The 22669-nt window shown below is 41.1% G+C and overlaps 1 protein-coding gene across 12 annotated transcripts in view; it reads right to left on the bottom strand.

Annotated features, from left to right (window-relative positions):
- BABAM2 (BRISC and BRCA1 A complex member 2) overlaps nucleotides 1-22669 on the bottom strand; it is a 452740-nt gene that overhangs the window by 199935 nt on the left and 230136 nt on the right. For all 12 annotated transcript variants that reach the window (XM_060186772.1, XM_060186776.1, XM_060186774.1 and 9 more), the window contains one exon: nucleotides 825-934. In XM_060186772.1, the coding sequence (XP_060042755.1) occupies nucleotides 825-934 (110 nt within the window). The remainder of the gene's footprint in view (nucleotides 1-824; nucleotides 935-22669) is intronic.

Raw genomic sequence — 22669 nt, 5'->3', positions numbered from 1 at the left:
GCAAGATCCATCTACTTGTACCAGGCAGTCTGTATTTTCTGTAAAATTATATAGAGGCAGTCAGCCACAGAAAGATCATTCGAACATGCCATCTCTTTTAGCTGATTTTAAACGTTACTTATAACATGTTTTTGCTTAATAATGTTAGAAAATTATGTTTTTTTACAAATAACTGCAGTAGTTACAAATCAGTAAGATATTGGTTCAGACAGCCCAGGAGGTGGCACAGTGGCTAGAGTGTTGAACTTATGAGATCAGGCATGTTCAGGGTGGTATGAACTTCAAAGCATGAGCTCCTGAGTTCACTTTCTGGCATCACATGTGCCAGAGTGATGCTCTGATTCTTTCTCTCCTATCTCTCATCAATAGGTTAATAAATAATAATTTAAGAAATAAACTGGGTCAGGTATTGTTCAGCAGTTTTCTTTAGACTATACCCACAGGTGCACAGGAAACACTTGCAAGGAATCACAATTATAGACTCTGTCTGCCTACTCCTCTCTCTGGCTTATGGTGGTGTGGGGGATTGAACCTGGGACCTCAGGCATGGGAGTCTGTTTGCATAACCATTAGGCCCTCTCCCACGCCCAAAAGTACTGTATTTATAGTACAAATTGTATAACCAAGGTTCATCCAAGGACTCTAGTGGCAAATAATAACTGCATTTATCTGCAATCTAAACATGTAACAACTTATTTTTAAGAAAACTAAAGTCAGTAAAAATAATTTTTAAGAGCTCAAGAGTGGCAAAACAAATAGTAAGACACACTTGGTAGCAAAGAGAAACATCTGGATCCATAAAACTGATGGGTGTTGATACTTACTGCTCAATTCGGGGTGACAGATATAGCTTGGGGTACACCTGAGTGGCTTCAGTGTCCTCAAAACTGACAGATAAAAGGGCCACATCTTCACCAGGATCTTCATTTACATCCTGAAACAGAAAGTACAAAATACAGTGTTACCAGTACCTACTCTCTTAACCTCTGCTTGGTGACAAGCTCAAGGTTAGTAGCACTGAGACTAAGGTGTATCACCTGGATTCAAATTTAGTACCTCTGAGCATTCCTAGCCATAAACCTAGTCATTCTCCTAAAGTGGTGGTTTTCAAACTTTCTGACCCAGGATGGAGATCAGAAGACCCCATCTCATTTGCTCCCACATTCCCAGAGGGGGAATGTAAAACTAATTGTATGAAATTAGACAAAAATATGGGTAAAATACTGTAGTAGACACAGTGCTAGCAACACATGTATTTGTGTGTACATATTTATATAATGGCTTATAAGTTATGTAAAACATTAATACCTTATAATTTGCTTTTTATAAGAAGACTATGAGTCATAAACATGATTTGTATAAGATAATAAAATCTTAAAATACTCAACACTTTTATTATGCCTTGATAGTATGTTGTAAGTTATTTAAATAGCAAAAATTCTCAAGAAACATATCACTATGAAGTGTGCCACCACACACACAAATGACAGGGCAGTTACATACACACCTACTTTTGCAAAGTAATGGATGATTCATGTGTGAGTCACAAGATACACAAGTCTTAAAACTCTAGTTATATTGGTGCACTGCACTAAAGTAAAAGACTGGGGTGAGTGAGGGGGAGAATACAGGTCCAAAAAGGATGACAGAGGACCTAGTGGGGGTTGTATTGTTATATGGAAAACTGGAAAATGTTATGCATGGACACACTATTGTATTTCCTGTCAAATATAAAGCATTAATTCCCCAGTAAAGAAATTTAAAAAAAAACTATAGTTATAATTTTAAGACAAAAATTCTGTTGATGCAACTGTGTATTAAGAAACTCTGAAAAGTTAGCCAAAAAGCCTCTTAAATAAACTAAATTTATAATAAAGCTAAACTTACTGTGATTTCTAATTCAAAAGCAAGACTAGCTTGAATGTCTATCAGCGCAAGCCAACGGTGATGATATGTTGACAGGGTGTTGAATCAAGACTGGGATTCGGAACTATGGCCAGGTGCTTTACTGTAATTGTCAAGCACCCATTCTTTGCCCAACTTCTGAATAAAATAAGAAATTTGAATAAATTCTAGCAGCATGTTGATTTTAATGTAGTAATGCTATATTTTACTTATCATGAATAACTTTTATTAGCAATCTAACCCATAGTGATTTAATAATGACAAGCCTTAATAATCTATAAGTAACTCTTATAGTAATATATAACACTTCAAAGTAATCTATTGGTAGTAGTTCCAAACCAATACAATGTTTAACTGCATGAAATTGTATATCTTTCACCCACAAGGATGATAAGACCTGATCTCTATTTCTGGGTCAGCTCACAGGTCCTTGGGAGGGCTCAGCACCTGTCCTAGGAAGGTCCCAACCTACATGTACAGAAGCACTGCCTGTGAGCATCTGTGGGGAACTATGCTAATCCCTGCTGCTCCTGTCTCCTGAGAAGCGGGTCATCACCTCCTTCCTTCCCAGTTCTAACACCATCAGTCCCTTTGCTCTGTCATCTCTTGTGTCTATGGGATGTTGGCATAGTAACATGCATGCACAGGAACAAAGACTAGAAGTCTCTCACATCTTAAAAAGAAAGTAAGGAATCATGATGCTCTCTATCTAGTCTCCTGGATTGTCTCTCAGTTCTCTCTTCCCCTTCAGAGGATGTGTGAGAGATTTTGGGGGGGGGGGGCATCGGAGAGAAGGCTCTTCAGGTAGTGTCTGTACCTTGCCATGCATGCAGCCTAGGCTCAAGCTTCAGCACCACACAGTGTGCATGCGTGCGTGCGTGCGTGCGTGCGTGCATGCGTGTGGGGGTAGGGGGTTTGCAATGGTATTAGGAAAAGGCCTGGTGCTGTAGTGTTTCTTCTTTTTTAAAATATTTATTTATTTATTATTTATTCCCTTTTGTTGCCCTTGTTGTTGTAGTTATGATTGGTGTTCTTGTTGTTGGATAGGACGGAGAGAAATGGAGAGAGGAGGGGAAGACAGACAGGGAGAGAGAAAGACAGACACCTGCAGACCTGCTTCACCGCTTGTGAAGTGACTCCCCTGCAGGTGGGGAGCCGGGGGCTTAAACCAGGATCCTCAAGCCAGTCCCTGTGCTTTGCGCCACGTGTGCTACCGCCCGACTCCCGTAGTGTTTCTTCTGTCTGAAGGAACAAGAACCTGCGAAATTGCACATGTGTAAGGTCCTACTTCTTTCTCCTTTTACATTTCCTGCTTTTTAAATTCTCTTAAAAAATGTTTTACATTGGGAGTCGGGCTGTAGCGCAGCGGGTTAGGCGCAGGAGGCGCTAAGCACAAGGACCGGCATAAGGATCCTGGTTCAAGCCCTGGCTCCCCACCTGCAGGGGGGTCCCTTCACAAGTGGTGAAGCAGGTCTGCAGGTGTCTATCTTTCTTTCCCCCTCTCTGTCTTCCCCTCCTCTCTCCATTTCTTTCTGACCTATCCAACAACAATGACAACAATAATAACTACAACAATAAAACAACAAGGGCAGCAAAAGGGAATAATTTTTTTAAAAAGTTTTACATTATAATATCTAGGTCTGAGGGCTGGGAAGACGGCAAAATGGTTATGCAGAGATACTCTCACACATGAGACTCTGAGATCCCAGGTTCAATCCCCTGCACTACCATAAACCAGAGCTGAGCATGGCTCTGGTAAAATAATAATAATAAATAAACAAATAAATAAAATAAGAAGTCTGTCTGTTGTAGTAAGTCAAACTGGACACAAGTTTATAAAGAAAAAAAACACTTTCATTATAACTTTTCAAAGTAACCAATATTAACTGTGTGCATAGCATCAAAGGGCTTCCTCTGTGCTCATAAACACATATTCACACATGCATGTAAATGGCTCTTTAACCTTCTGTTTTTGTTTTCCCCAATGGAATAATTTTATACAAATCATTCTACCAATTCCTTTCTAAAATAGTCACATAGTATTCTGTGGCATTGATTTACTGTTTTCATTAAACCATCCCCCTGGCAATGTTCATTCCAGTTCTTTATTGTTTTTTTTTTTTTTTCCTCCAGGGTTATTGCTGGGCTTGGTGCCTGCACCATGAATCCACCGCTCCTGGAGGCCATTTTTCCCCCTTTTTGTTGCCCTAGTTGTTGCAGCCTCGTTACGGTCATTATTGCCATTGTTGACGTTGCTTTGTTGTTGGATAGGACAGAGAGAAATGGAGAGAGGAGGGGAAGACAGAGAGAGAGGGGAGAGAAAGATAGACACCTGCAGACCTGCTTCACCGCCCGTGAAGCGACTCCCCTGCAGGTGGGGAGCCGGGGGCTCGAACCGGGATCCTTAAGCCGGTCCCTGGGCTTTGCGCCACATAAGCTTAACCCACTGCGCCACCGCCCGACTCCCAGTTCTTTATTGTTTTTACCTCTTGGTAGCAGCACAACAAACATCCTTACTAACATATACATTCCCTTTACGAGTGGGACTTACTTTTCTTGATAAACACCTGAAACTAAACTTGTTGGGTTAAGGATTATGAGTGTTTTATAGTGTAATAGAATTGAACAGATTATTTTTTCTAAAATTTGCATGGCGATTCACATCGGAACCCATGAATGTATAATAGTATAAGAGACTGTTTTCATTCACCCTGAAGAAGCGCTTAAAACTGGTCATGTCGCTCTTTTTAGTTTAATGCTGGAAGTCTGATAGTTGGAACATGTAATCTCAATTTAGATTTAAGAATAAAATACTTTTTATTGGTCACCTTTCTTCTGTGGATTTCATGATTAAATCTTTTGCCCATTTTGTTTTAAGGTTCTTGGCCTACATTGTTGGTGTTTGTTTGTTTTTTAGAGAGAGAGAGAGAGAGAGAGAGAGAGGCTGAGAGAGATAGAGGCAGAGAGAGAGAGAGAGGAGAGAGAGAGAGTGGAGAGAGAGAGAGGAGAGCGAGAGAGGAAGTGAATGAAACCACAGCACCAAAGCTTCTTGAATTCAGTGTAGTCAGGGCCAGGCTCAAACTTGGGTCCTGGGCAAAGCAGTGCACTATCTAAGTGAGCTATTTTGCATGTCCTGTTCTTGTTATTTATAATAGGCTTACCTAAGCCTCATCTATCACATAGGCCCTATTTCCTATGCCTAGCTTTCATCTTTTAGTTTTCTTTGCGGGTTTTTCTAACATCATAGCAAACTCAACTTCTAACAGTAAAATCTTGTTAATAACTCTGAGGTTATTTAACTATTTCCCTAGCTTTTTACCTTACACCACGATAATTTCACGTTTATGTGTCAATTTGTCTTGCCTCTGGAGTACATTTCTAGGTGGTATACTATAGCAAGCTGTAAGCAGAAAACCTCAGACAATGCCTGGAATACAGGTCCCTCTCCTTGTCTGCTCAACTGGCAAAACGGTACAAACATTAATGCTAATTCTTAATCTTTACTCTCCACACCTAGTGGCTTTCAGGAACCTGCTTTACAAAAGTTGCTATCACCAAGTGCCTAAAATTAAATACTGACTCTTCCATCTTGAATCCCACCCCTACGCCAATAATGTACCAAGTTTCCCAGAACCATTAAGTCTTAAGAGAAGAGTAAGACTGGGGATCTGAGTGTACCTCTCACTTCTTGCTCTTTCAACAAATGATAAAGTTTTTCAACCTTGAACATGCCTTTCTGCAGAATGAGGAAGCAAAGATTTTAAAATATACCTACTTTTCTAACAAACAGAAACTGCATAATTGCAGATGGCTCTAAAACTCGTAAAATACCTAAAACTAACATTGAAACTGAGCTGGAAAATGTTCCCATTCAGAGGGACAAATCATTTTATAGTCTAAGTAATCATTTTATCTAAGTAATCTTCTTTAGAGTTATACTGGCTACCTTAAGAAAATAATAAAAGAACACTGACTTTCAGATACTGTTGAAGTTCCCAGGTTAAAGGTCAAGCCTCTGAACATAGGTCACAAAACCCTATAAAAACACACTTAAAATTAAAAAGCAGGGGTCTCTGAAACTCTTTTTCAATTAACAGTTTAATTCTACAAGTGTGTGCGATAATTTATAATTAATTCCTTTTCTTACTTTTTAACTTCTTATTTCACTACTATTTAAACAAAGAACAGGAATGCTTAGAGACAGTCCTCCAAACAAACAGAATGACCCTCTCTTATATAACTAATAGCTATCATCTGACATTCTGCAGAATCCACAAAATACTCATCTGAATATTAAAATATCATTTCCAGAAGTTCTTTTTTATGCACTACTTTAATGTGATTTATTCTCCTTGGTGTGGCACATGAGTTTTCCCTGAATTGGTATTTGATTCCTAATGGGTACCTACATTTGGCTTTGAGTGCTTAAATAAGCCCAAAGAGTTCCAAAAATACAAATCCACACAGAACTGTTTCCAGTTTCTGCAGCTCTAACAGGCTTGTACATGTGTTCCTTCCCATCTGGGAAATTATAAAAGAAGCTCTTGTACCATGGTTCTTAGAAACTAACATTACAGATGATTATTGTAACCACTAATGGCAACATTTGGAAGGCAGGAGTGGTTTTAGTGTATGAGGGGACATTTTAAAGATGTACAAGTATATGTTTCCAGGATTTTTTATCTGCACCTTTTGAAACTGCAGCAGGCTAAAGAGGGGGGAAAGAACCTGCACGAACTACAAAAGCAGACAGCCCCCTACCTTTGTCAAAGGTTGTCAGGTACAGACATGCATATGAGGAAGCAATGATGGCTATGCTGTCTTGCCCACACCCAACAACTGAAATTGACTACAGTACAAAGAGGTAGCTATGGCTTGTCGGCATCAGTCACTAGGTGGTGAGTTCTTTGCAGGCTGAGAGACTTTCTTGTTTGTTTTTGTACTCCTTGCATCTGGAACATATACACACAGAAAATAGACTAGAATTGTTGTGTGGAAAACTGAGAAATGTGATGCATGTACAAACCATTAGTATTTACTGTCGACTATAAAACATTAATACCTCAATAAAAAATAAATAAGTAGACTAGAAAAGTGGAATTAGGGCAGAAATGACTGAAAGAATGAGTGAACAATGATGTTGAACAGAATGTATCTTGAATGAAGAAGACTTTCAACATTTATCTCTTAGTTCCTCAAGTCTATCATCACTTAAGGGATTTTAATCAAGAAAACTCCAATCTGAACCATATGTAAGCCAAAGATACATCTACTAATAAAAGTTAATATTCTGCATGGGCCAGAATGGTTTATTTATGTAATTATTTTCAATTGGGGCACTTCGTAACTATCAAAAGAGTTCAGAAAAAAGCAATGATTAGCTTTGGAAATGAAAGTAAACACAAGTACAATCTATCATTATCTAGTAGCCTTTGATTTGCTAATTATCCCAAGTAAAGACAGCAACCACGAATCAAAACCTTATATATTGAGTGTCAGTACAGGTACAAACTACTAATTAACAAATTGTTGATAGACATTAGCTAAACAATAAATGTTATAAAGCACAGTCATAAAACTGTCAAAAAAGTCATTGTCTCAAGTTAAAAAGGTTTATAAAAAAGCTATACCCATTACTAGCCAAACCAGTTTATAAACATGAAGACTTCATCCGCTTTGATGAAACATATCTCAATGTGTTATTTTAAATGGTATTAACAAGACCCAAGGTTAATCAAGATTCCTAGAATGACTGAAAACAAGGTCCAGGTTAAGAACCTCATTATACAAAGGGTACCAGTTTTGGAAAAGATGTAAGCAAATGCAAATTTCTAAAATAGAATCCTATTGTCAAATATACTAGGTGAATACTGTCTATAGGGGTGGCAGCATTTTGATAGTATCAGAATCAGTGGATTAGAGAAATTTAGACTTTTCAAAGTCAAAAGTTAAGAGAAATAAGAGTGTGGGGCCCAAACATTGTTACACTCCAAAGAGCATGAAACTTAAATGACAGGCTGCAAGTGTTATGGAGGAAAGTTAAAGCAGGGAAAGGGGACAAGGACAGAGGATGTTTGGATGGGAAAGTCGACAGAAGATTTAGGATAGCAAGGCCTCTTGCAGGTCTAGCCTGCCCACCATCATCACACTGGGGGAAACTTTGATGCCACAGTGTCTTTCTTTCTCTCTCTCTCTCTATCTGGAAAAAAAAAAGAGTTGGGCTAGAGAGGAGAAGACCACCCACCCTCTAACTCCCCCCACCCCAATTCCAAAAAAAGTTCTCTTGATTTACTTGTCATATACCAATGTGAGTTACCCCACCAGAAGTAGTGCTTTCATCGTGCAAGGGGGAGAGAGAGAGAGAGAGAGAGAGAGAAGGGGAATGAAGCCAAGAGTTTACATATGCATAACACTACTGAGCTAACTCTACAGCCCAATTTTCATTGTGTATTTTGAAAGAGACAGAGGGAGAGGAGAAGAGAGGGAGGGGGTGAAGGGGAGGGAAAGAGACACCAGAGCACTGCACCACCATCTATGGTGTTCCATCCTTTTTTGTCCTTGGCACTATTCCTGACACTTGCATATGCTAATGAGGGTCAAACTGAAGACATCATAGAGGGGTTCTGAGTTCATTCCCCAGCAATGCATTAAAAAAATGAAAAGACGGAGTCAGGCAGTAGCACAACGGGTTAAGCGCACATGGCATAAGGATCCCGTTCCAGCCCCCAGCTCCCCACATGCAGGGGAGTCGCTTCACAGGCGGTGAAGCAGGTCTGCAGGTGTCTGTCTTTCTCTCCCCCTCCTCTCTCCATTTCTCTCTGTCCTATCTAACAATGACGACAACAATAACTAACTACAACAACAATAAAAAAACAAGGGCAACAAAAGGGGACATAAATAAGTATTAAAAAACTTAAAAAAAAATTAAAAGAAGAGGAGAAAACTTTTTTGACAAGGGGAATGGTATGTATAAAAGTGTTAGTCAAGACAAAGTAACACATGTGAGGGGTGGGTATTTTTCTGTCTTAAGCAGGAAGAAGCTTTTTACTCCACAGTTGCCAATGGTATAATGGGGACTGAGGTGGGATTGAACCTGGGTTCCTATACATGGTGCTGTATATACTCAACTGGGTGTGCCGTCCATCACCAGGCCCCTCTCTCCCCGTCTTCTTTAGTTAGTGGCTGTGATGTTGACTTCTTTAACTCTTACTATAAATTCACTTGCTCCATTAAGATTCCTTTCAACTACAAAGTGATCTACATTTGCCCTTAGTAGTTTTCATCTGTTGCTTCATGTATTCTCATGCTGTTTAGACAGTATATATTTTCTATTCCAAACAGATTGAGGTCATAAAAGAAATCTCTCACTTCCTATTATATCTAAGAATAGCTGACAGCTAGTGTTTACTCAACAGACACTTTGCTTAGTCCTTTATGTGCAGTATTTGGTATATTCTTCACAACAAGTTATAAAAACAATTCTTATTGTTATTTACAGATGAAGAAACCTAGGTTCAGAGTACATGGTGAAGGTAAGATTTGAACTCCTGTGTGTTGACTTAGAACCTGAATTCTTCATCAGGAAGCTACTCTGCTCCCTGGCACTCTCTTGAGCTACTAGACATAGAGAGCAGAAAAGAAAGAAAGAAAGAAAGAAAGAAAGAAAGAAAGAAAGAAAGAAAGAAAGAAAGAAAGAGAGAGAAAGGAAGGCACCTTGGAGAGCCCATATGTAGAAAATGCATCAGATATTTGCTACACACTCATTTATTTCTCCTTTCACTAAGTACTGTCTGCTCCAGAAGACCCTGTGCATCTTAGGAAGCCATTTTTCTATTCCCTATTTCCCAGAACAGACAACCCTGTCTGCACCAGGAACATAACAAGCTTCAAAACAAGCTGGAAAGCACATGTTTTATGTGCCCTAGTGTTTACTTTTTCAAAACTAAAAGCAAGAGATTAAAATTCTCAAGACTATCACAGCCACTATGCTGTATAAGATGTACTGACATCTTTGCGGAGACTCAGATAAGGAAGGACGACTGTGGAGTCGAGGCCCCAGCATCCTTCCTTTAACCACGTCTGGTTAGAGACATTCTATGGTTAACAAACTCTACTCGGTGAAAAATGAAGAGCTGGTTGTCAGGTCAGGAAAGGCTAACTGCAGTGTTCCTGAAATAGCTCCTAAGGGGTGAGTCCAGGACACCGAGGCAGAGCTGTTGTCACCTGCCAATGTTTTCCAAATGTGACAACACTGAGTTCATTACTACTAGCTGTCATGATACAGGATGCAGTTAGGGTTATTTGATTTCCATCTTGCTTATTCTCTGCATAAACAAAGGCCATCTCATTGCTGTCCTTTATGCAGGAATCTGCTTGTGAAGCTGTACTTACCCTTAATATGTTGGTTATAGCTTGTTTATAAAGCTAAATTGAAACATATGCTGTATAAATAAACTTGGTGTCAGGGGGAAGAGGATGCTGGCACTTTTAAAATAATGACGATTGAGATCTTGTAGTTCAAATGCTGTCTCACCAGTGGTTTAACCCAACAGACAAAGCCCTGAGAGGCAGCATTTTACTGTGGGTAGCTGCAGTACCACTCTGCAAAGTGTGGGAAGTGCAGCCTTTGCTCCAGGAGGGAGGAGGGGTAAGGGCAGGCCAATCTCTGTAGTCAGGGTCCTCCCTGAAGTTTCCTGACTCCAGCATCTTCTTCCCTTCAACATTTTCAGAGAGAGAATCTGGAATGGGGTTTCCCCCTTGGACCCTAACAGTGTGTTCTTAGTGAGTCTGACAATAAGTTGTGCTCCTTTGATGTTTCTCATTCAGTGCCTGAGCTGGAACCCTTCGTCTCATGAATCCACATTATGACAGTTACAGCCTCAGCTCAAGTTCCTTTTTTTTTTTTTTTTTTTAACGAGAGAGAGAGAAAAGTGAGATGGAAGCACTGTTCCACCACCTGTGGAGTTCTCCCTGCTGAAACTGAGATCCTAGAACTGGTGTGGCCTGGGCACCTCTGCATGGCTTAAGCTAGGCTAGTTTGAAGTGGGGTTCCTTACTTATGGGGGAAGCATATGGGGGTGCTGCTGAGCGCCCTCCCATAAGCTTCAGAAGTCGAGTTTGTTTACATAAGCATCAGTTTGGAACTGTTTTACAAGTCATATTGAAACATACCTTTAGAATCTCTCAACTGTGGTTTTTAAGAACATCTATTGATATGAAACCTGTGCCAGATTGTGTCCAGGAGCGCCCCCAAAACAGAAAGAATGACAGTGCGCTCATGGAGCAAATGTGAATAGCAGTTAAGCACAGTGTGCTGCTCTAAGAGAGGTGGATAAAGCTTTTATAGAAACAGCACCCAAGTTGCTTTGGAAGAAGGTAGGAAAACACAGTTTCACTGTGCAACCAACTGTACCCAAACTAATTTTACCCACTATCCTTTCTACTCCGGGGAGTCCTGCTCTCTCCTAGTCCCCACCTCTGACCCTGATACTCACAGCTCCTACAAGAGCCACCCCTGGCAGCTGAGAAACAATGCTGGGTCCAGGGAAGGTCTGTTCTTTCTCCTACATTTGTGAAATGGGGCTCCAAGTGCAGGCCACTTCCTTCACAGATGCACAAAGGACTGTGTGGTCATATTTCCCATACATGGAAGCAGCTGGGCTGACGCGTGAGAATAAAGCCAGCACACAGAGAACAGAGGGAAGCGAGGCCTGGGGAATTCACACCCTTAGTTCCGGAGGTTTTTGGTTCAGCTGTGTTCATTCTTACTGTGGCTTGGCCACTCAAACCTCCACCAGGCTTTGGAAGGCTAATACAGTGCCCTAGATGCTTAAGCTAGTTTGAAGTGGGGTTCCTTTGCTTAAAACCAGCATTTTCTCTTCTAAATAATCTAACTAATGTAGATGACAAGCGTGGCAGAGCAAAATCGACAGCATTTAGTGCTAAAAGGAGACTTTCATCCTGGAATTATCTGAATCACCAGGCTGTGGAGTGTCAGGACCCATAAAGGGCCTTTAGGACAAAGACGAGCTGCCTGCCTCCACACAGACTAGAGCAAAACATTGCTAGAGCAATTTGGCTGCAACACCAGGCTTGGGCTACAGCTAGGCTAGTTCCCTGGGCTTTACTGATTCTTTTCCAGGTGGACTTGAAGCAGGACATTAACCCGTGCAGGGTCCTGCCTGGACAGATCATCTAGTGCCACCCACATTGTACCGCTCTGTTGTATGCTTTACATTGGTTTGTTCTAGCTCTCCCCCACCAAGAAAACTGGATCAGTCCTGCTAGTTTCGCGGGCCCACTTGGCCCCGCCCCAAGGAACCCCGAGAGGATTCCAGAGTTCGAGAGTGCTTGGCGCCGTCGCTGGGGAAAGAGGCAATAGAGTTTTGTTTGGTGATTAGTTTGGGTTAGTTTATGAATCGTTGTTCCTGAATAAAGAAATACAGCTTCCCTGCCCAGCCGTATGTCTCTGGTCGTCTCTGTTACCCGCCCGTGAAGCTAGCCCGGCCAGCTAGAGCATCCGAATTTTAACAACACTGCTCCCTCCAAACCTCCCTCAGTGAAAGGTATTTGAGGTGCCAGTGTGAAAGGCAGACAATCTAAAGCAGCATGCCAGGTGACTACATGGGGTCTTGTGCAAGTTTGCCATGCAGCTGAAGGCACAGAAACTATAAAAAAGAGTTTACCTACTTTCCCCCCCATGTGGTATGCTAGATGTGAACATTACAGAATGCCACCTGTCTACACAGCTTTGGTGAGTGCAGGTGGAAGTGCTGGGCACAGAGCAAGGCATGAAGCTGGTGCTCAGTAAACAGCCCGTGTAGGACCGCAGACTCTTGGTCTAACATCTTTGCCATTGCCATACTATCCTTCCTCCTGTTACAACTACACCTCATCCTGTCTGTCCTCTCCAGGTGGCTTTGAGTTATGAGGTTTGGAAATTCTTCCCATGGGGTTCTGTGTGTGAGGGCAGAAAGGCAAAACACCTTAGGAGGTTCTAATGCCTTCATATCCACACAACAAGTCACTAGACCAAACAGACGTGTCTATGGTAACCAGGTAATCGGTTACTTTATCACCTGGCTCTCTGTCTCATGCACTGGAGACCATCATGAAGTACATGTACTAAAAAAGTCAGTGAAGCTAAGTACAAGGACTGACTAAGGATCCTGGTTCAAGTCCCCAGCACCCCACCTGCAGGGGAGTCACTTCACAGGCGGTGAAACAGGTCTGCAGGTGTCTATCTTTCTCTCCCTCTCTGTCTTCCTCTCCTCTCTCCATTTCTGTCTGTCCTATGCAACAATGATGGCATCAGTTACAATAATAATAAAAAAATAACAAGGGCAACAAAAGGGAAAATAAATTAATTAATTAAAAAAAAAAAAGACAGCGAAGCCTACTAGAGACTCCTCTTGAAGTAACCAGAGAGGTTTTTATTTTACGTTGGTGCTATCTGTAGAATTTACAGGGCAGCTTTGAACTCTAAAAACAAGACCCTAGGAGTCAAGGCTAGAGGAACTGGCTGGAGGCAAGATTCCCATGAAGAAAATGAGCACCAAGGAGCAGAGGGAATGATGTACCTTTCTCCCAGGAACACAAGCCTTGGCCCTGCCCTCAGCCAGCTGGTATTCAAGCCCCTCCAAGGTGTCTTCCCATTCTCACTCCATCCCTTGCAGACACACCACCCTACATGTATCGGGTACCCACACTCTATCCTTCTCTGTCACTCAAATCCAAAGGCCTCCCCACCCTGCCAAGCCTTCCGTTCCCCGTGCTCCTAAATCTTTAACGTCCCTTCGTATGCTGTATCTACTCGAGATTTCCTTGGTCTCACCATCTTCTGATACACTTGATTTTCTTCTGAAGTGCTACAGGTTTAACTAGCTGGCAGTGTGTTTATCCCTACCCTTTATAAGGTGAAAGTGCATTGTTTCATTTGAGTTTTAAAGTACTTACATATGCACTCATATTTATCTAACTGGACTCCTGAAGAATAGTGACTGTTTCAGTCATCTTTGTATTCCCAGTGCTTAACACGGTGTATGCCACAAAACCAGGCACCCAGCGCCCAGACTACTAAATGGGGAAGGGAGAGTGTCTTCAACAAATGGTGTTGGAAAAATTGGGTTGAAACATGCAGAACAACGAAACTGAACCACTATATTTTGCCAAAAGCAAAAGTAAATTCCAAATGGATCAAGGACTTGGATGTTAGACCAGAAACTATCAAATACTAGAGGAAAATATTGGCAGAATTCTTTTCCATCTAAATGTTAAAGGCATCTTCAATGATACAAATCTAATTACAAAGACTAAATCAAAAATAAACAAATGGGACTACATCAAATTAGAAAGCTTCTGCACAGCAAAAGAAACCACCACCCAAACAAAGGGACCTCCCACAGAATGGGAGAAGATCTTTACATGCCATACATCAGAGAAGAGACTAATAACTAAAATATATAAAGATCTTACAAACTCAGCAAAAAGAAAAATGACCAAATCCAAAAACAGGCAGAGAATATGCACAGTATAATCTCCATAGAAGAGATCCAAAAGGCCAACAAACATATGATAAAATGCTCCAAGTCATTGATTATAAGAGAAATGCAAATAAAGAAAACAGTAAGATACCACTTCACTCTTGGGAGAACGTCATACATCAGAAAAGGTAGCAGCAACAAATGCTAGAGAGGCTGTGGGGACAAAGGAACCCTCCTGCACTGCTGGTGGGAATGTCAATTGGTCCAACCCCCATGGAGAACAGTCTGGTAAACTCTCAGAAGGCTACAAGTGGACCTACCCTATGATTCTGCAATTCATCTCCTGGGGATATATCCTAAAGAACCGAATACATTCATCAAAAAGGATTTGTATACTAGCAGAAAGATTTGTAATAGCCAAAACCTGGAAGCAACCTAGGTGTCCAACAACAGATGAGTGGCTGAGCAAGTTGTGGTCAATATACACAATGGAGTACTACTCAGCTATTAAAATGGTGATTTCACTTTCTTCACCTCATCTTGGATGGAGCTTGAAGGAATCATATTACGTGAGATAAGTCAGAAAGAGAAGGATGACTATGGGATGATCTCACTCATCGGCAGAATTTTAAAAATAAGAACAGAAGAAAAAAAAAAACAGAACTTGGACAGGAGTTGGTATATTGCACCAAAGTAAAAGACTCTGGGGTGGGGGCTGGAGTTCAGGTCCTGGAACATGATGGCAGAGGAGGCACTAGTGGTGGTTGAATGGAAATGTGGAAAAGCAAGAAATGTTACGCATGTACAAACGATTGTATTTTACTGCAGACTATAAACCATTTATTCCCCAATAAAGAAATTTTTAAAAAGGTACCCAGTATATATCAGATAAATAAATGTCTGAATTTTTCTATGAAAGAGTGAATACACAGACTTGTCAATAAACTATCAATCCAAACATGAACTTCATAAGCAAACTTCCTTTAATGGGTAAAGGAAAGGTCTAAATATATTACTAAGCTGGCTTTTCAAAATATATCAGAAGGTGTATGTTTGGGCAAAAGTAGCCATTTCATTATAGATAAGATCTTCCCCTGAAACAAGGAATAAATTCAAGTTCAAACACTTAACCAAATCAAAACTCACAGTTCAATGAAATTCCAAACACACACTGTGGTGTCAATACCTTTTCATGACTTACCTATCATGTGAAAGACACCTAGATAACTAGGACAAGGAGAAAGAAATCGCCAGAATCACTCTCCCAACTCAAAGAGGTAGATGAGAAAAGTATTTTTTCTTTTTCAGTGAGAGATGCTATAAGATAGCACATGATTAATCATCAAAAGGAAAGGCTGAACACGTTACCTCCCCAGTTGCTCCTACGTACTGACAGTGAATCCATCAGACTCTCTGCAGGCATTAGGCTTTTACAAGAAAAGAGAGAAAGAAAGTAATGGGCAGTGGGGGCTGGGTAGTGATTACTACTATTCATGAAGTGTCTCTGTTGCAGGGAGGAGAAGGGGCTCAAATCTGAGTCCTTGTGCTTAACTGGGGCACTGATCATCTTTCTCTCCCTGTCTTCATCTTTCCCCTTTCCCCCTCTTAGTTTCTCTCTGTTCTGTTGAATAAAAGGGGGGGAAAAGAAAAGGAAGTAATAGGTAGCTCAAGAGGAGTCATCTAAAACTTCTAAAAGTAGTTAAAGTTAGGGAAAGAAGTCCTGGCCTTCTCTACTCCACGATGCCAGACAGCAAGATTTGGATGTTCTTCCCAAGAAGACAGCTCTACCTCTCCCATGCTCCGGTTAACTAGTTTACAGTGTACAGACAGAGGACCAGCGCCAGCCCTGAAACGCAGGTGCTGGAACAATGGTGACCAGCAAGCACTTTAAGTGTTTACGCAAGAAGGTTTGCAACTCAGAATTCACCAGGGAAGGCACAACAAATTTCCCGGTGATCTGACACAAAGTATAAGTTCAAGAAGCACTGGCTTAGAGAACCTGCACTTGAGAGAAAGGAAATGGGACAAAAGATGTAGAGAAAATGAAAAGCAGTGAACTAAGACATCATCCTGTGATTCAATAACATTGAAACAATGCAAGTGCAATGTTTCACAAGACTGCGAACAGAAGATATCTTAGACAAAAACTTAAGGTTTAAAAGCAAGTATCCATGGCCTAGTCCTCAAAACAACATCACCAAAAAGCAACTCTGAGTTTTCTCTAAGCGGAGAAAAGTCTCCCGGGGGAAGGCGGGAAGTATAATAACGTACTTCTTAAATGTTTTGTAACTGTTCTGGAGAAGCCAGAGAAAGGGTCTAGATGGAGAGGCTGGCATTTCTGAGACTCTCCCCTCCTCCTGGGTAAATGATGTTAGAGAAACGTGCCGCTAAGATAGACGCAGAACAAGGGATGCAGGGATCTGGCCCAGTTGCTGTCACCCTGTGTTCTGGATGGGGTCAGAAACTTGAACCTTAAGAGTTAGCATCTGTAAGATTCATATGTACTTTCCTGGTAATATCACAAAGCTGGAAATGATTAAAGTATTGATCAATCAAGGGACAAACTAGTCTATCCACACAATGGAATACTATTCAACAATAAATGAAAGAACTACTTGTTTATGAGAAATATGGAGAAATCTCAAAAGTATGATGCTAGCTAGAAGACAACTCAATGTGCTTGCTATATGGCTCTGCTTCCCTGACATTCTAGAAAAGCAAATCATAGTACAGAGTGAACAGATCATTGGTTTCCTAGAGTCAGGGGGATGACTGGGAAGGCTGGCTACAAAGAGGCACAGGGAGTTGCTGTGGGTTATGGAACTGTACCAAATCTCTATTTTGGGGATGCTGAAGCGACATACCTTTGTCAAAGTCTATTGAATGGCAGACTCTTAAAATGGGCCACTGTGACTGTGTCTAACTTAAAAACAAAAGAAGAGTTTGTATCTGATGAGCAGCTACTATCTGCTATGGTCTGGATGCTGAGCTCTCAGAGAAAGGTTCCGTTTGTAAAAAGGTTTCCTGCACATTTATTAAAAGTAAGGTTTATACTCAGTGATTCCCACGCCCACACTTCACAGATTTACACATTGAGAAACTGAGATAAAAGTAATTTGTCTGATGCGCTGTGCAGAACTACTTAGTCACAGGCTGAAACCTAAACCTCTGAGTGTGGATTCCTGCAGCAACACTTTTTTTTTTACCACTGCTTTCTGCTTTATCCAAATTTGCTTTGAAAATTCTTTGTCACTTACTGAATGAGGTCTGTGTGAACCAAAAAAAGGAAATGCAAGATCCTATAGAGTTGAAAGATTCACACACAGAGGAACATATTACACTAAGAGCTTCAGAAATGAAGCGCTATAAATGTTGGACGAGCCTAACTACTGAGTAGGTGGCTGTGTTACAATTTGACTAAGTATAGAAGTGCTGGTGACCAGATGTAGGCTACTCTGAGTTGAGTTAGATTTTCTCTGAACTAATAACAGGTTTAAGATAGACCAATTGGCGAACATTTGCAGCTTTGTGCTTATGAACAGAAGCTGTGACATTTCACGATGCGTAAACGGCGACGAGAGTACTGAAACAGCCTAGCAAGTCATGATTCCCCAGGGAAGCTATTAGCGGCTCAACACTGGAACATGGATTCAACTCACTGAAAAAAGTCCATTCTAAATAAACATGAAAGAATGCAATGAAGATAACAGAACTCAACTGAGTCCTTTAACCTCTCTAGAATCTTGGTTCTAATGGAATCAAATGCTGGTTAAGTTGACAAGAAAACCTGCACAGAAAAAAAAAAAATCCAAAATAGGTCTCTCCAACTGTTTTAATCCTAACTTGGGGGTGAGAATGTTCTGTAGACACCTGTCACATGGAGATGACAAATTGTACCCATGTGTTATTAACTACTGTAAGTCATTAACTCCCCAATAAAATTATATTAAAAAATCAATAATGAAAACATAAATAAGACAGCTAAAGTATGTTGAAAAGCATATGAAAACAAGAACTCATCCAGATGCATCAACATACTAAACTTGACTTTTCCCTGTTAAAGCCAAGGGTGGACAGCAACTTCTTGTGTAGTCTGGGTAGTAAACGCTGGGATTTTCCAGTTCTTCTTTCACAACTGCTCTCACTCTCCCGAATATACTCCCAGCCTCTATCTCTGGGTGAAAGACACACACACACACCACCACACACACACACACACACACACACACACACACACACACATGATATGTATTTCTCAGATTACATTAAAATAATGTTAAGAATAATGAGAAACAGATTTATCACTTTTGATGAAGGAAGTCATAAAATTTATCTAAAAAGTGACTGCAATATCAAAAATTGGAATTGGAGCTATCAGTATGAAAAAAGGTAGCTTGATAAGCACAGAAAAAATCATTACACACCAAAATGTACAGTGTTGGCAACTAACTATAATGCACTATAAGTGGATACACTGAAAGTTTGATGAAAATGGGATATTTATATAGCTCAAAGCCTCCAAAATATTCTTTGGAAAGTATAGGGGGGGCACAAAGTTCCTTTACAGTAGAGAGAGGCCTAAGAGAGACCCCTTGAAATAAGTGGCCAGTGTCAACACATCAGCAATAAATGAGAGAGAGAGCAATGAGGAGCATACAGCATCACTTCTGCGAAATCCCTGCCACAGATGCATAAACAAAATCCAGTCATCAGGGAACATCAGAGAAACCACAACTGCAAAACAGTTTGTAAACTCACTGGCCTACAATCTTCAGAAGTGTGAATGATAAGGAAAAACTGAGGAGTGACTACAGTTTGAGGAGACATAATGACTGAATATAAGATAAAATTTCAAATGGAGGTTAGTCGTAAATCGATGTCAAGTCCTGGGTTTTCATGATGATACTGTAATTCAATAAAAAATGTCCTTGGGGGTCGGGCGGTGGCGCAGTGGGTTAAGCGCACGTGGCGCAAAGCGCAGGGACCGGCGTAAGGATCCCGGTTCGAGCCCCCGGCTCCCCACCTGCAGGGGAGTCGCTTCACGGGCGGTGAAGCAGGTCTGCAGGTGTCTAACTTTCTCTCCCCCTCTCTCTCTGTCTTCCCCTCCTCTCTCCATTTCTCTCTGTCCTGTCCAACAACAAAGCAACGTCAACAATGGCAATAATAACCGCAACGAGGCTGCAACAACTAGGGCAACAAAAAAGGGGAAAAAATGGCCTCCAGGAGCGGTGGATTCATGGTGCAGGCACCGAGCCCAGCAATAACCCTGGAGGAGAAAAAAAAAAAAAGAAAAAAAATGTCCTTATAGGAATGCAGAACAGGGTATTTGGAGATGAAAGACATTTTTCAGCAATATACTCAGATTCTTCAAAATAGTGTTCTGCAAAATTCCTAGATTTCTACTGTAAATTTGACATTGTTTCAAATTTTCAGAAAAAAATAAGATGATAAAACCCACACTAGACCATACAAAGATACTTCTCATAAATAAGAAATGAAAGAGAAACTGTAATTTTAAGTCAGAATCTCATTATATATGGATAGACTATGTAATACAAGGGCCAAGAGATGGTTGAGCAGATAGAGTTCACATGCTATTACCCATGAGGCCCTGTGTTTAATCCTGAGCAACACGTGGGACCACCATGGATAGCACATGGGGGGGGGGGCTCCAAGGACAGTGGAGCCATACATTGGCGTCTCTGCTGCTCTCTTTTCTCTGTCCCTGTCTCTCCCTCTGTCTCTCACAGAATATAGATTTATTTTAAAGGAAAAATGAGTCAGGAAGGCATCTCAGCAGCATAGTGCATCTGTGAGAGTCATTTTTGGGTATCAAACTCGTTTTTTGTTTTTTTTTTTTTATAAAAAGGAAACATTGATAAAAACCATAGGATAAGAGGGATACAATTCCCACCATCAGAACTCCGTATCCCACCCCCTCCCCTGATAGCTTTCCTTTCTTTATCCCTCTGGGAGTATGGACCCAAGGTCATTATGGGATGCAGAAGGTGGAAGGTCTGGCTTCTGTAATTGCTTCCCCGCTGAATATGGGCATTGGCAGGTTGAACATATATCCCAGCCCATCTCTTTCTCTAGTAGGGCAGGGTTTTGGGGAAGCGGGGTCCAGGACACACTGGTGGGGTTGTCTGTCCAGGGAAGTCTGGTTGGCATCATGTTAGCATCTAGAACCTGGTGGCTGAAAAAAAGAGTTAACATATAGAGTCAAACAAACAGTTGACTAATCATGAACCTAAAAGCTAGAATAGTGCAGATGAAGAGTTGAGGGGGGGTCTCCATTTACAGATAGTAGTCCTATTTTAGTTATATTCAAAGGGCCCATGACTACACTAGTTTTTGTTTTTCTTTTCTTTTCTTTTCTTTTCTTTTCTTTTCTTTTCTTTTCTTTTCTTTTCTTCCTGAGCCTAACATCTGATATGCAGGTGGATCCAAGATCCAAGTTATTGTCTGGGGAGATGATGTCATGGCTGGCAGAAGGACCAGAAAGCTAGATCAAGGAAGAAGAGTAGCTCCCAAATATGGGAAAGGTGTATAAATATTGTTGACTGTAAACCCCATCGATTTGATGTGATCTGGGTCCCATATTCAGCTTAGGAGCCTATGTGACCTCTGCATCCCTGTAGATCTGAGCTCACATTCTGTGGTCATGAGTAGGAGCATTCTAAGCTGCCCCAATTTCAGGACCCATCTTCCTCAGGTGGAACAGAGTATGTTGTCCAGCCTCCCTTCGGAGGATGGAACATTCTCTACCATTGTCGATCCACATTGAGGGCAAGGTCCTATGGGGGCCCACAAAGGGGTCTATTGTGTTGCTCCTGATAGAGATGACCAGTAACAACGGACTACAGGCATTAAAATATGCATAATCTTCAAGTTACAACATGAGATTAGTAATTCCCTACCATATTTCTGTGTCCCCTAAATTAAGCAATCTTACTAAGTTTGACTAGAACTACCTTCCTGAAACAAGTAGCCTCCTCCTGTTCCTCAAGTCCAGATTTCACTCCTAAAGTAGGTGAAGCAGGTTAACAATTCTTCTTCAAGAATACAGCTTATGAGGGCTATTTCTTAATAAGCTAAAATTAGAACAAATATAGCAAGAATACAAGGAGGAGTGCAAAATATTCTTCTTCTTCTCCTTCTCCTTCTCCTTCTTCTTCTAAGTTATCTGATACCAGGTAAGGAAGCTGAAGTCTAACCCAGGAAATAAATGCCGGGTGTCCTAGTGAAGTGAACTGCTGACTCCACACCCTGTAATGTTTCACCTGAGGACACAAATCCACAAAGGCAGAGCTGACCCCTGACTAAAAAGGACACAGCTCTCTGCAGACCTGGAAGTATTTCTTCAGTCACTTAAGTGATGGCAAAAATGATAGGGAGTGTTCCATTCTCCAAAGGGAGGTTAACATACTCTTCCACTGGAGGAAGACAGTCCTGAAATTAGTGCAGCCTGGAATGTTCCTAGCCATGACCACAGAATGCGAGCTCAGACCTACAGGGATGCAGAGGTTACATAGGCTCCTATGCTGAATATGGGCCCCAGATAAAATTGATGGGGTTTACAGTTAACAACATTTATATACTTTTTCCATATTTGGGAGCTAATCTCTTCCCTGATTCAGCTTTCTGGTTCTTTTCCAACTATGACACCATCTCCCCAGACAATAACTTGGGTCCACCTGCATGTCAGGCTCAGGCAAAAACTAGTAAAGTCATGGGCCCCTTGGAATATACCTAAAACAGACCTACCAGCTTTTTCCAAAATGGAGACCCCAAATCTTGATCTGCAATATTCCAGCCTTTAGGTTTATGATTAGTCAACAATTTGTTCTGCTTTATATCTCAACTCTTTTTCAGTCACTAGGTTCCAGATGCTACCATGATGCCAACCTGATTTCTCTAGGCAGGCAACCCCACCAATGTGTCCTGGAGCCCTGCCTTCCCAGGCCCCTGCCCCACTAGGGAAAGAGAGAAAGGCTGAGAGTATGGATCAACCTGCCAACAATCATTTGCAGCAGGGAAGCAATTACAGAAGCCAGACCTTCTACTTTTTGCAACCTATAATGACCCTGGGTCCATACTCCCAGAGGGATAAAGGATAGGAAAGCTTTCAAGGTATGGGATTGCATACAGAGTTCTGATGGTGGGAACTGTATGGAATTGTACCCCTCTTATGGTCTTGTCAACATTTCCATTTTATAAATAAAAATTTTATATATATATATGGAAAGAATAGAAAAGAAAAGAAAGTGACAGATGAAAGC

The sequence above is a fragment of the Erinaceus europaeus genome, chromosome 3 (genome assembly GCF_950295315.1).
Source record: "Erinaceus europaeus chromosome 3, mEriEur2.1, whole genome shotgun sequence".
Classification (NCBI taxonomy): domain Eukaryota; kingdom Metazoa; phylum Chordata; class Mammalia; order Eulipotyphla; family Erinaceidae; genus Erinaceus; species Erinaceus europaeus.
This window is presented reverse-complemented; position numbering and strand designations above follow the sequence as displayed.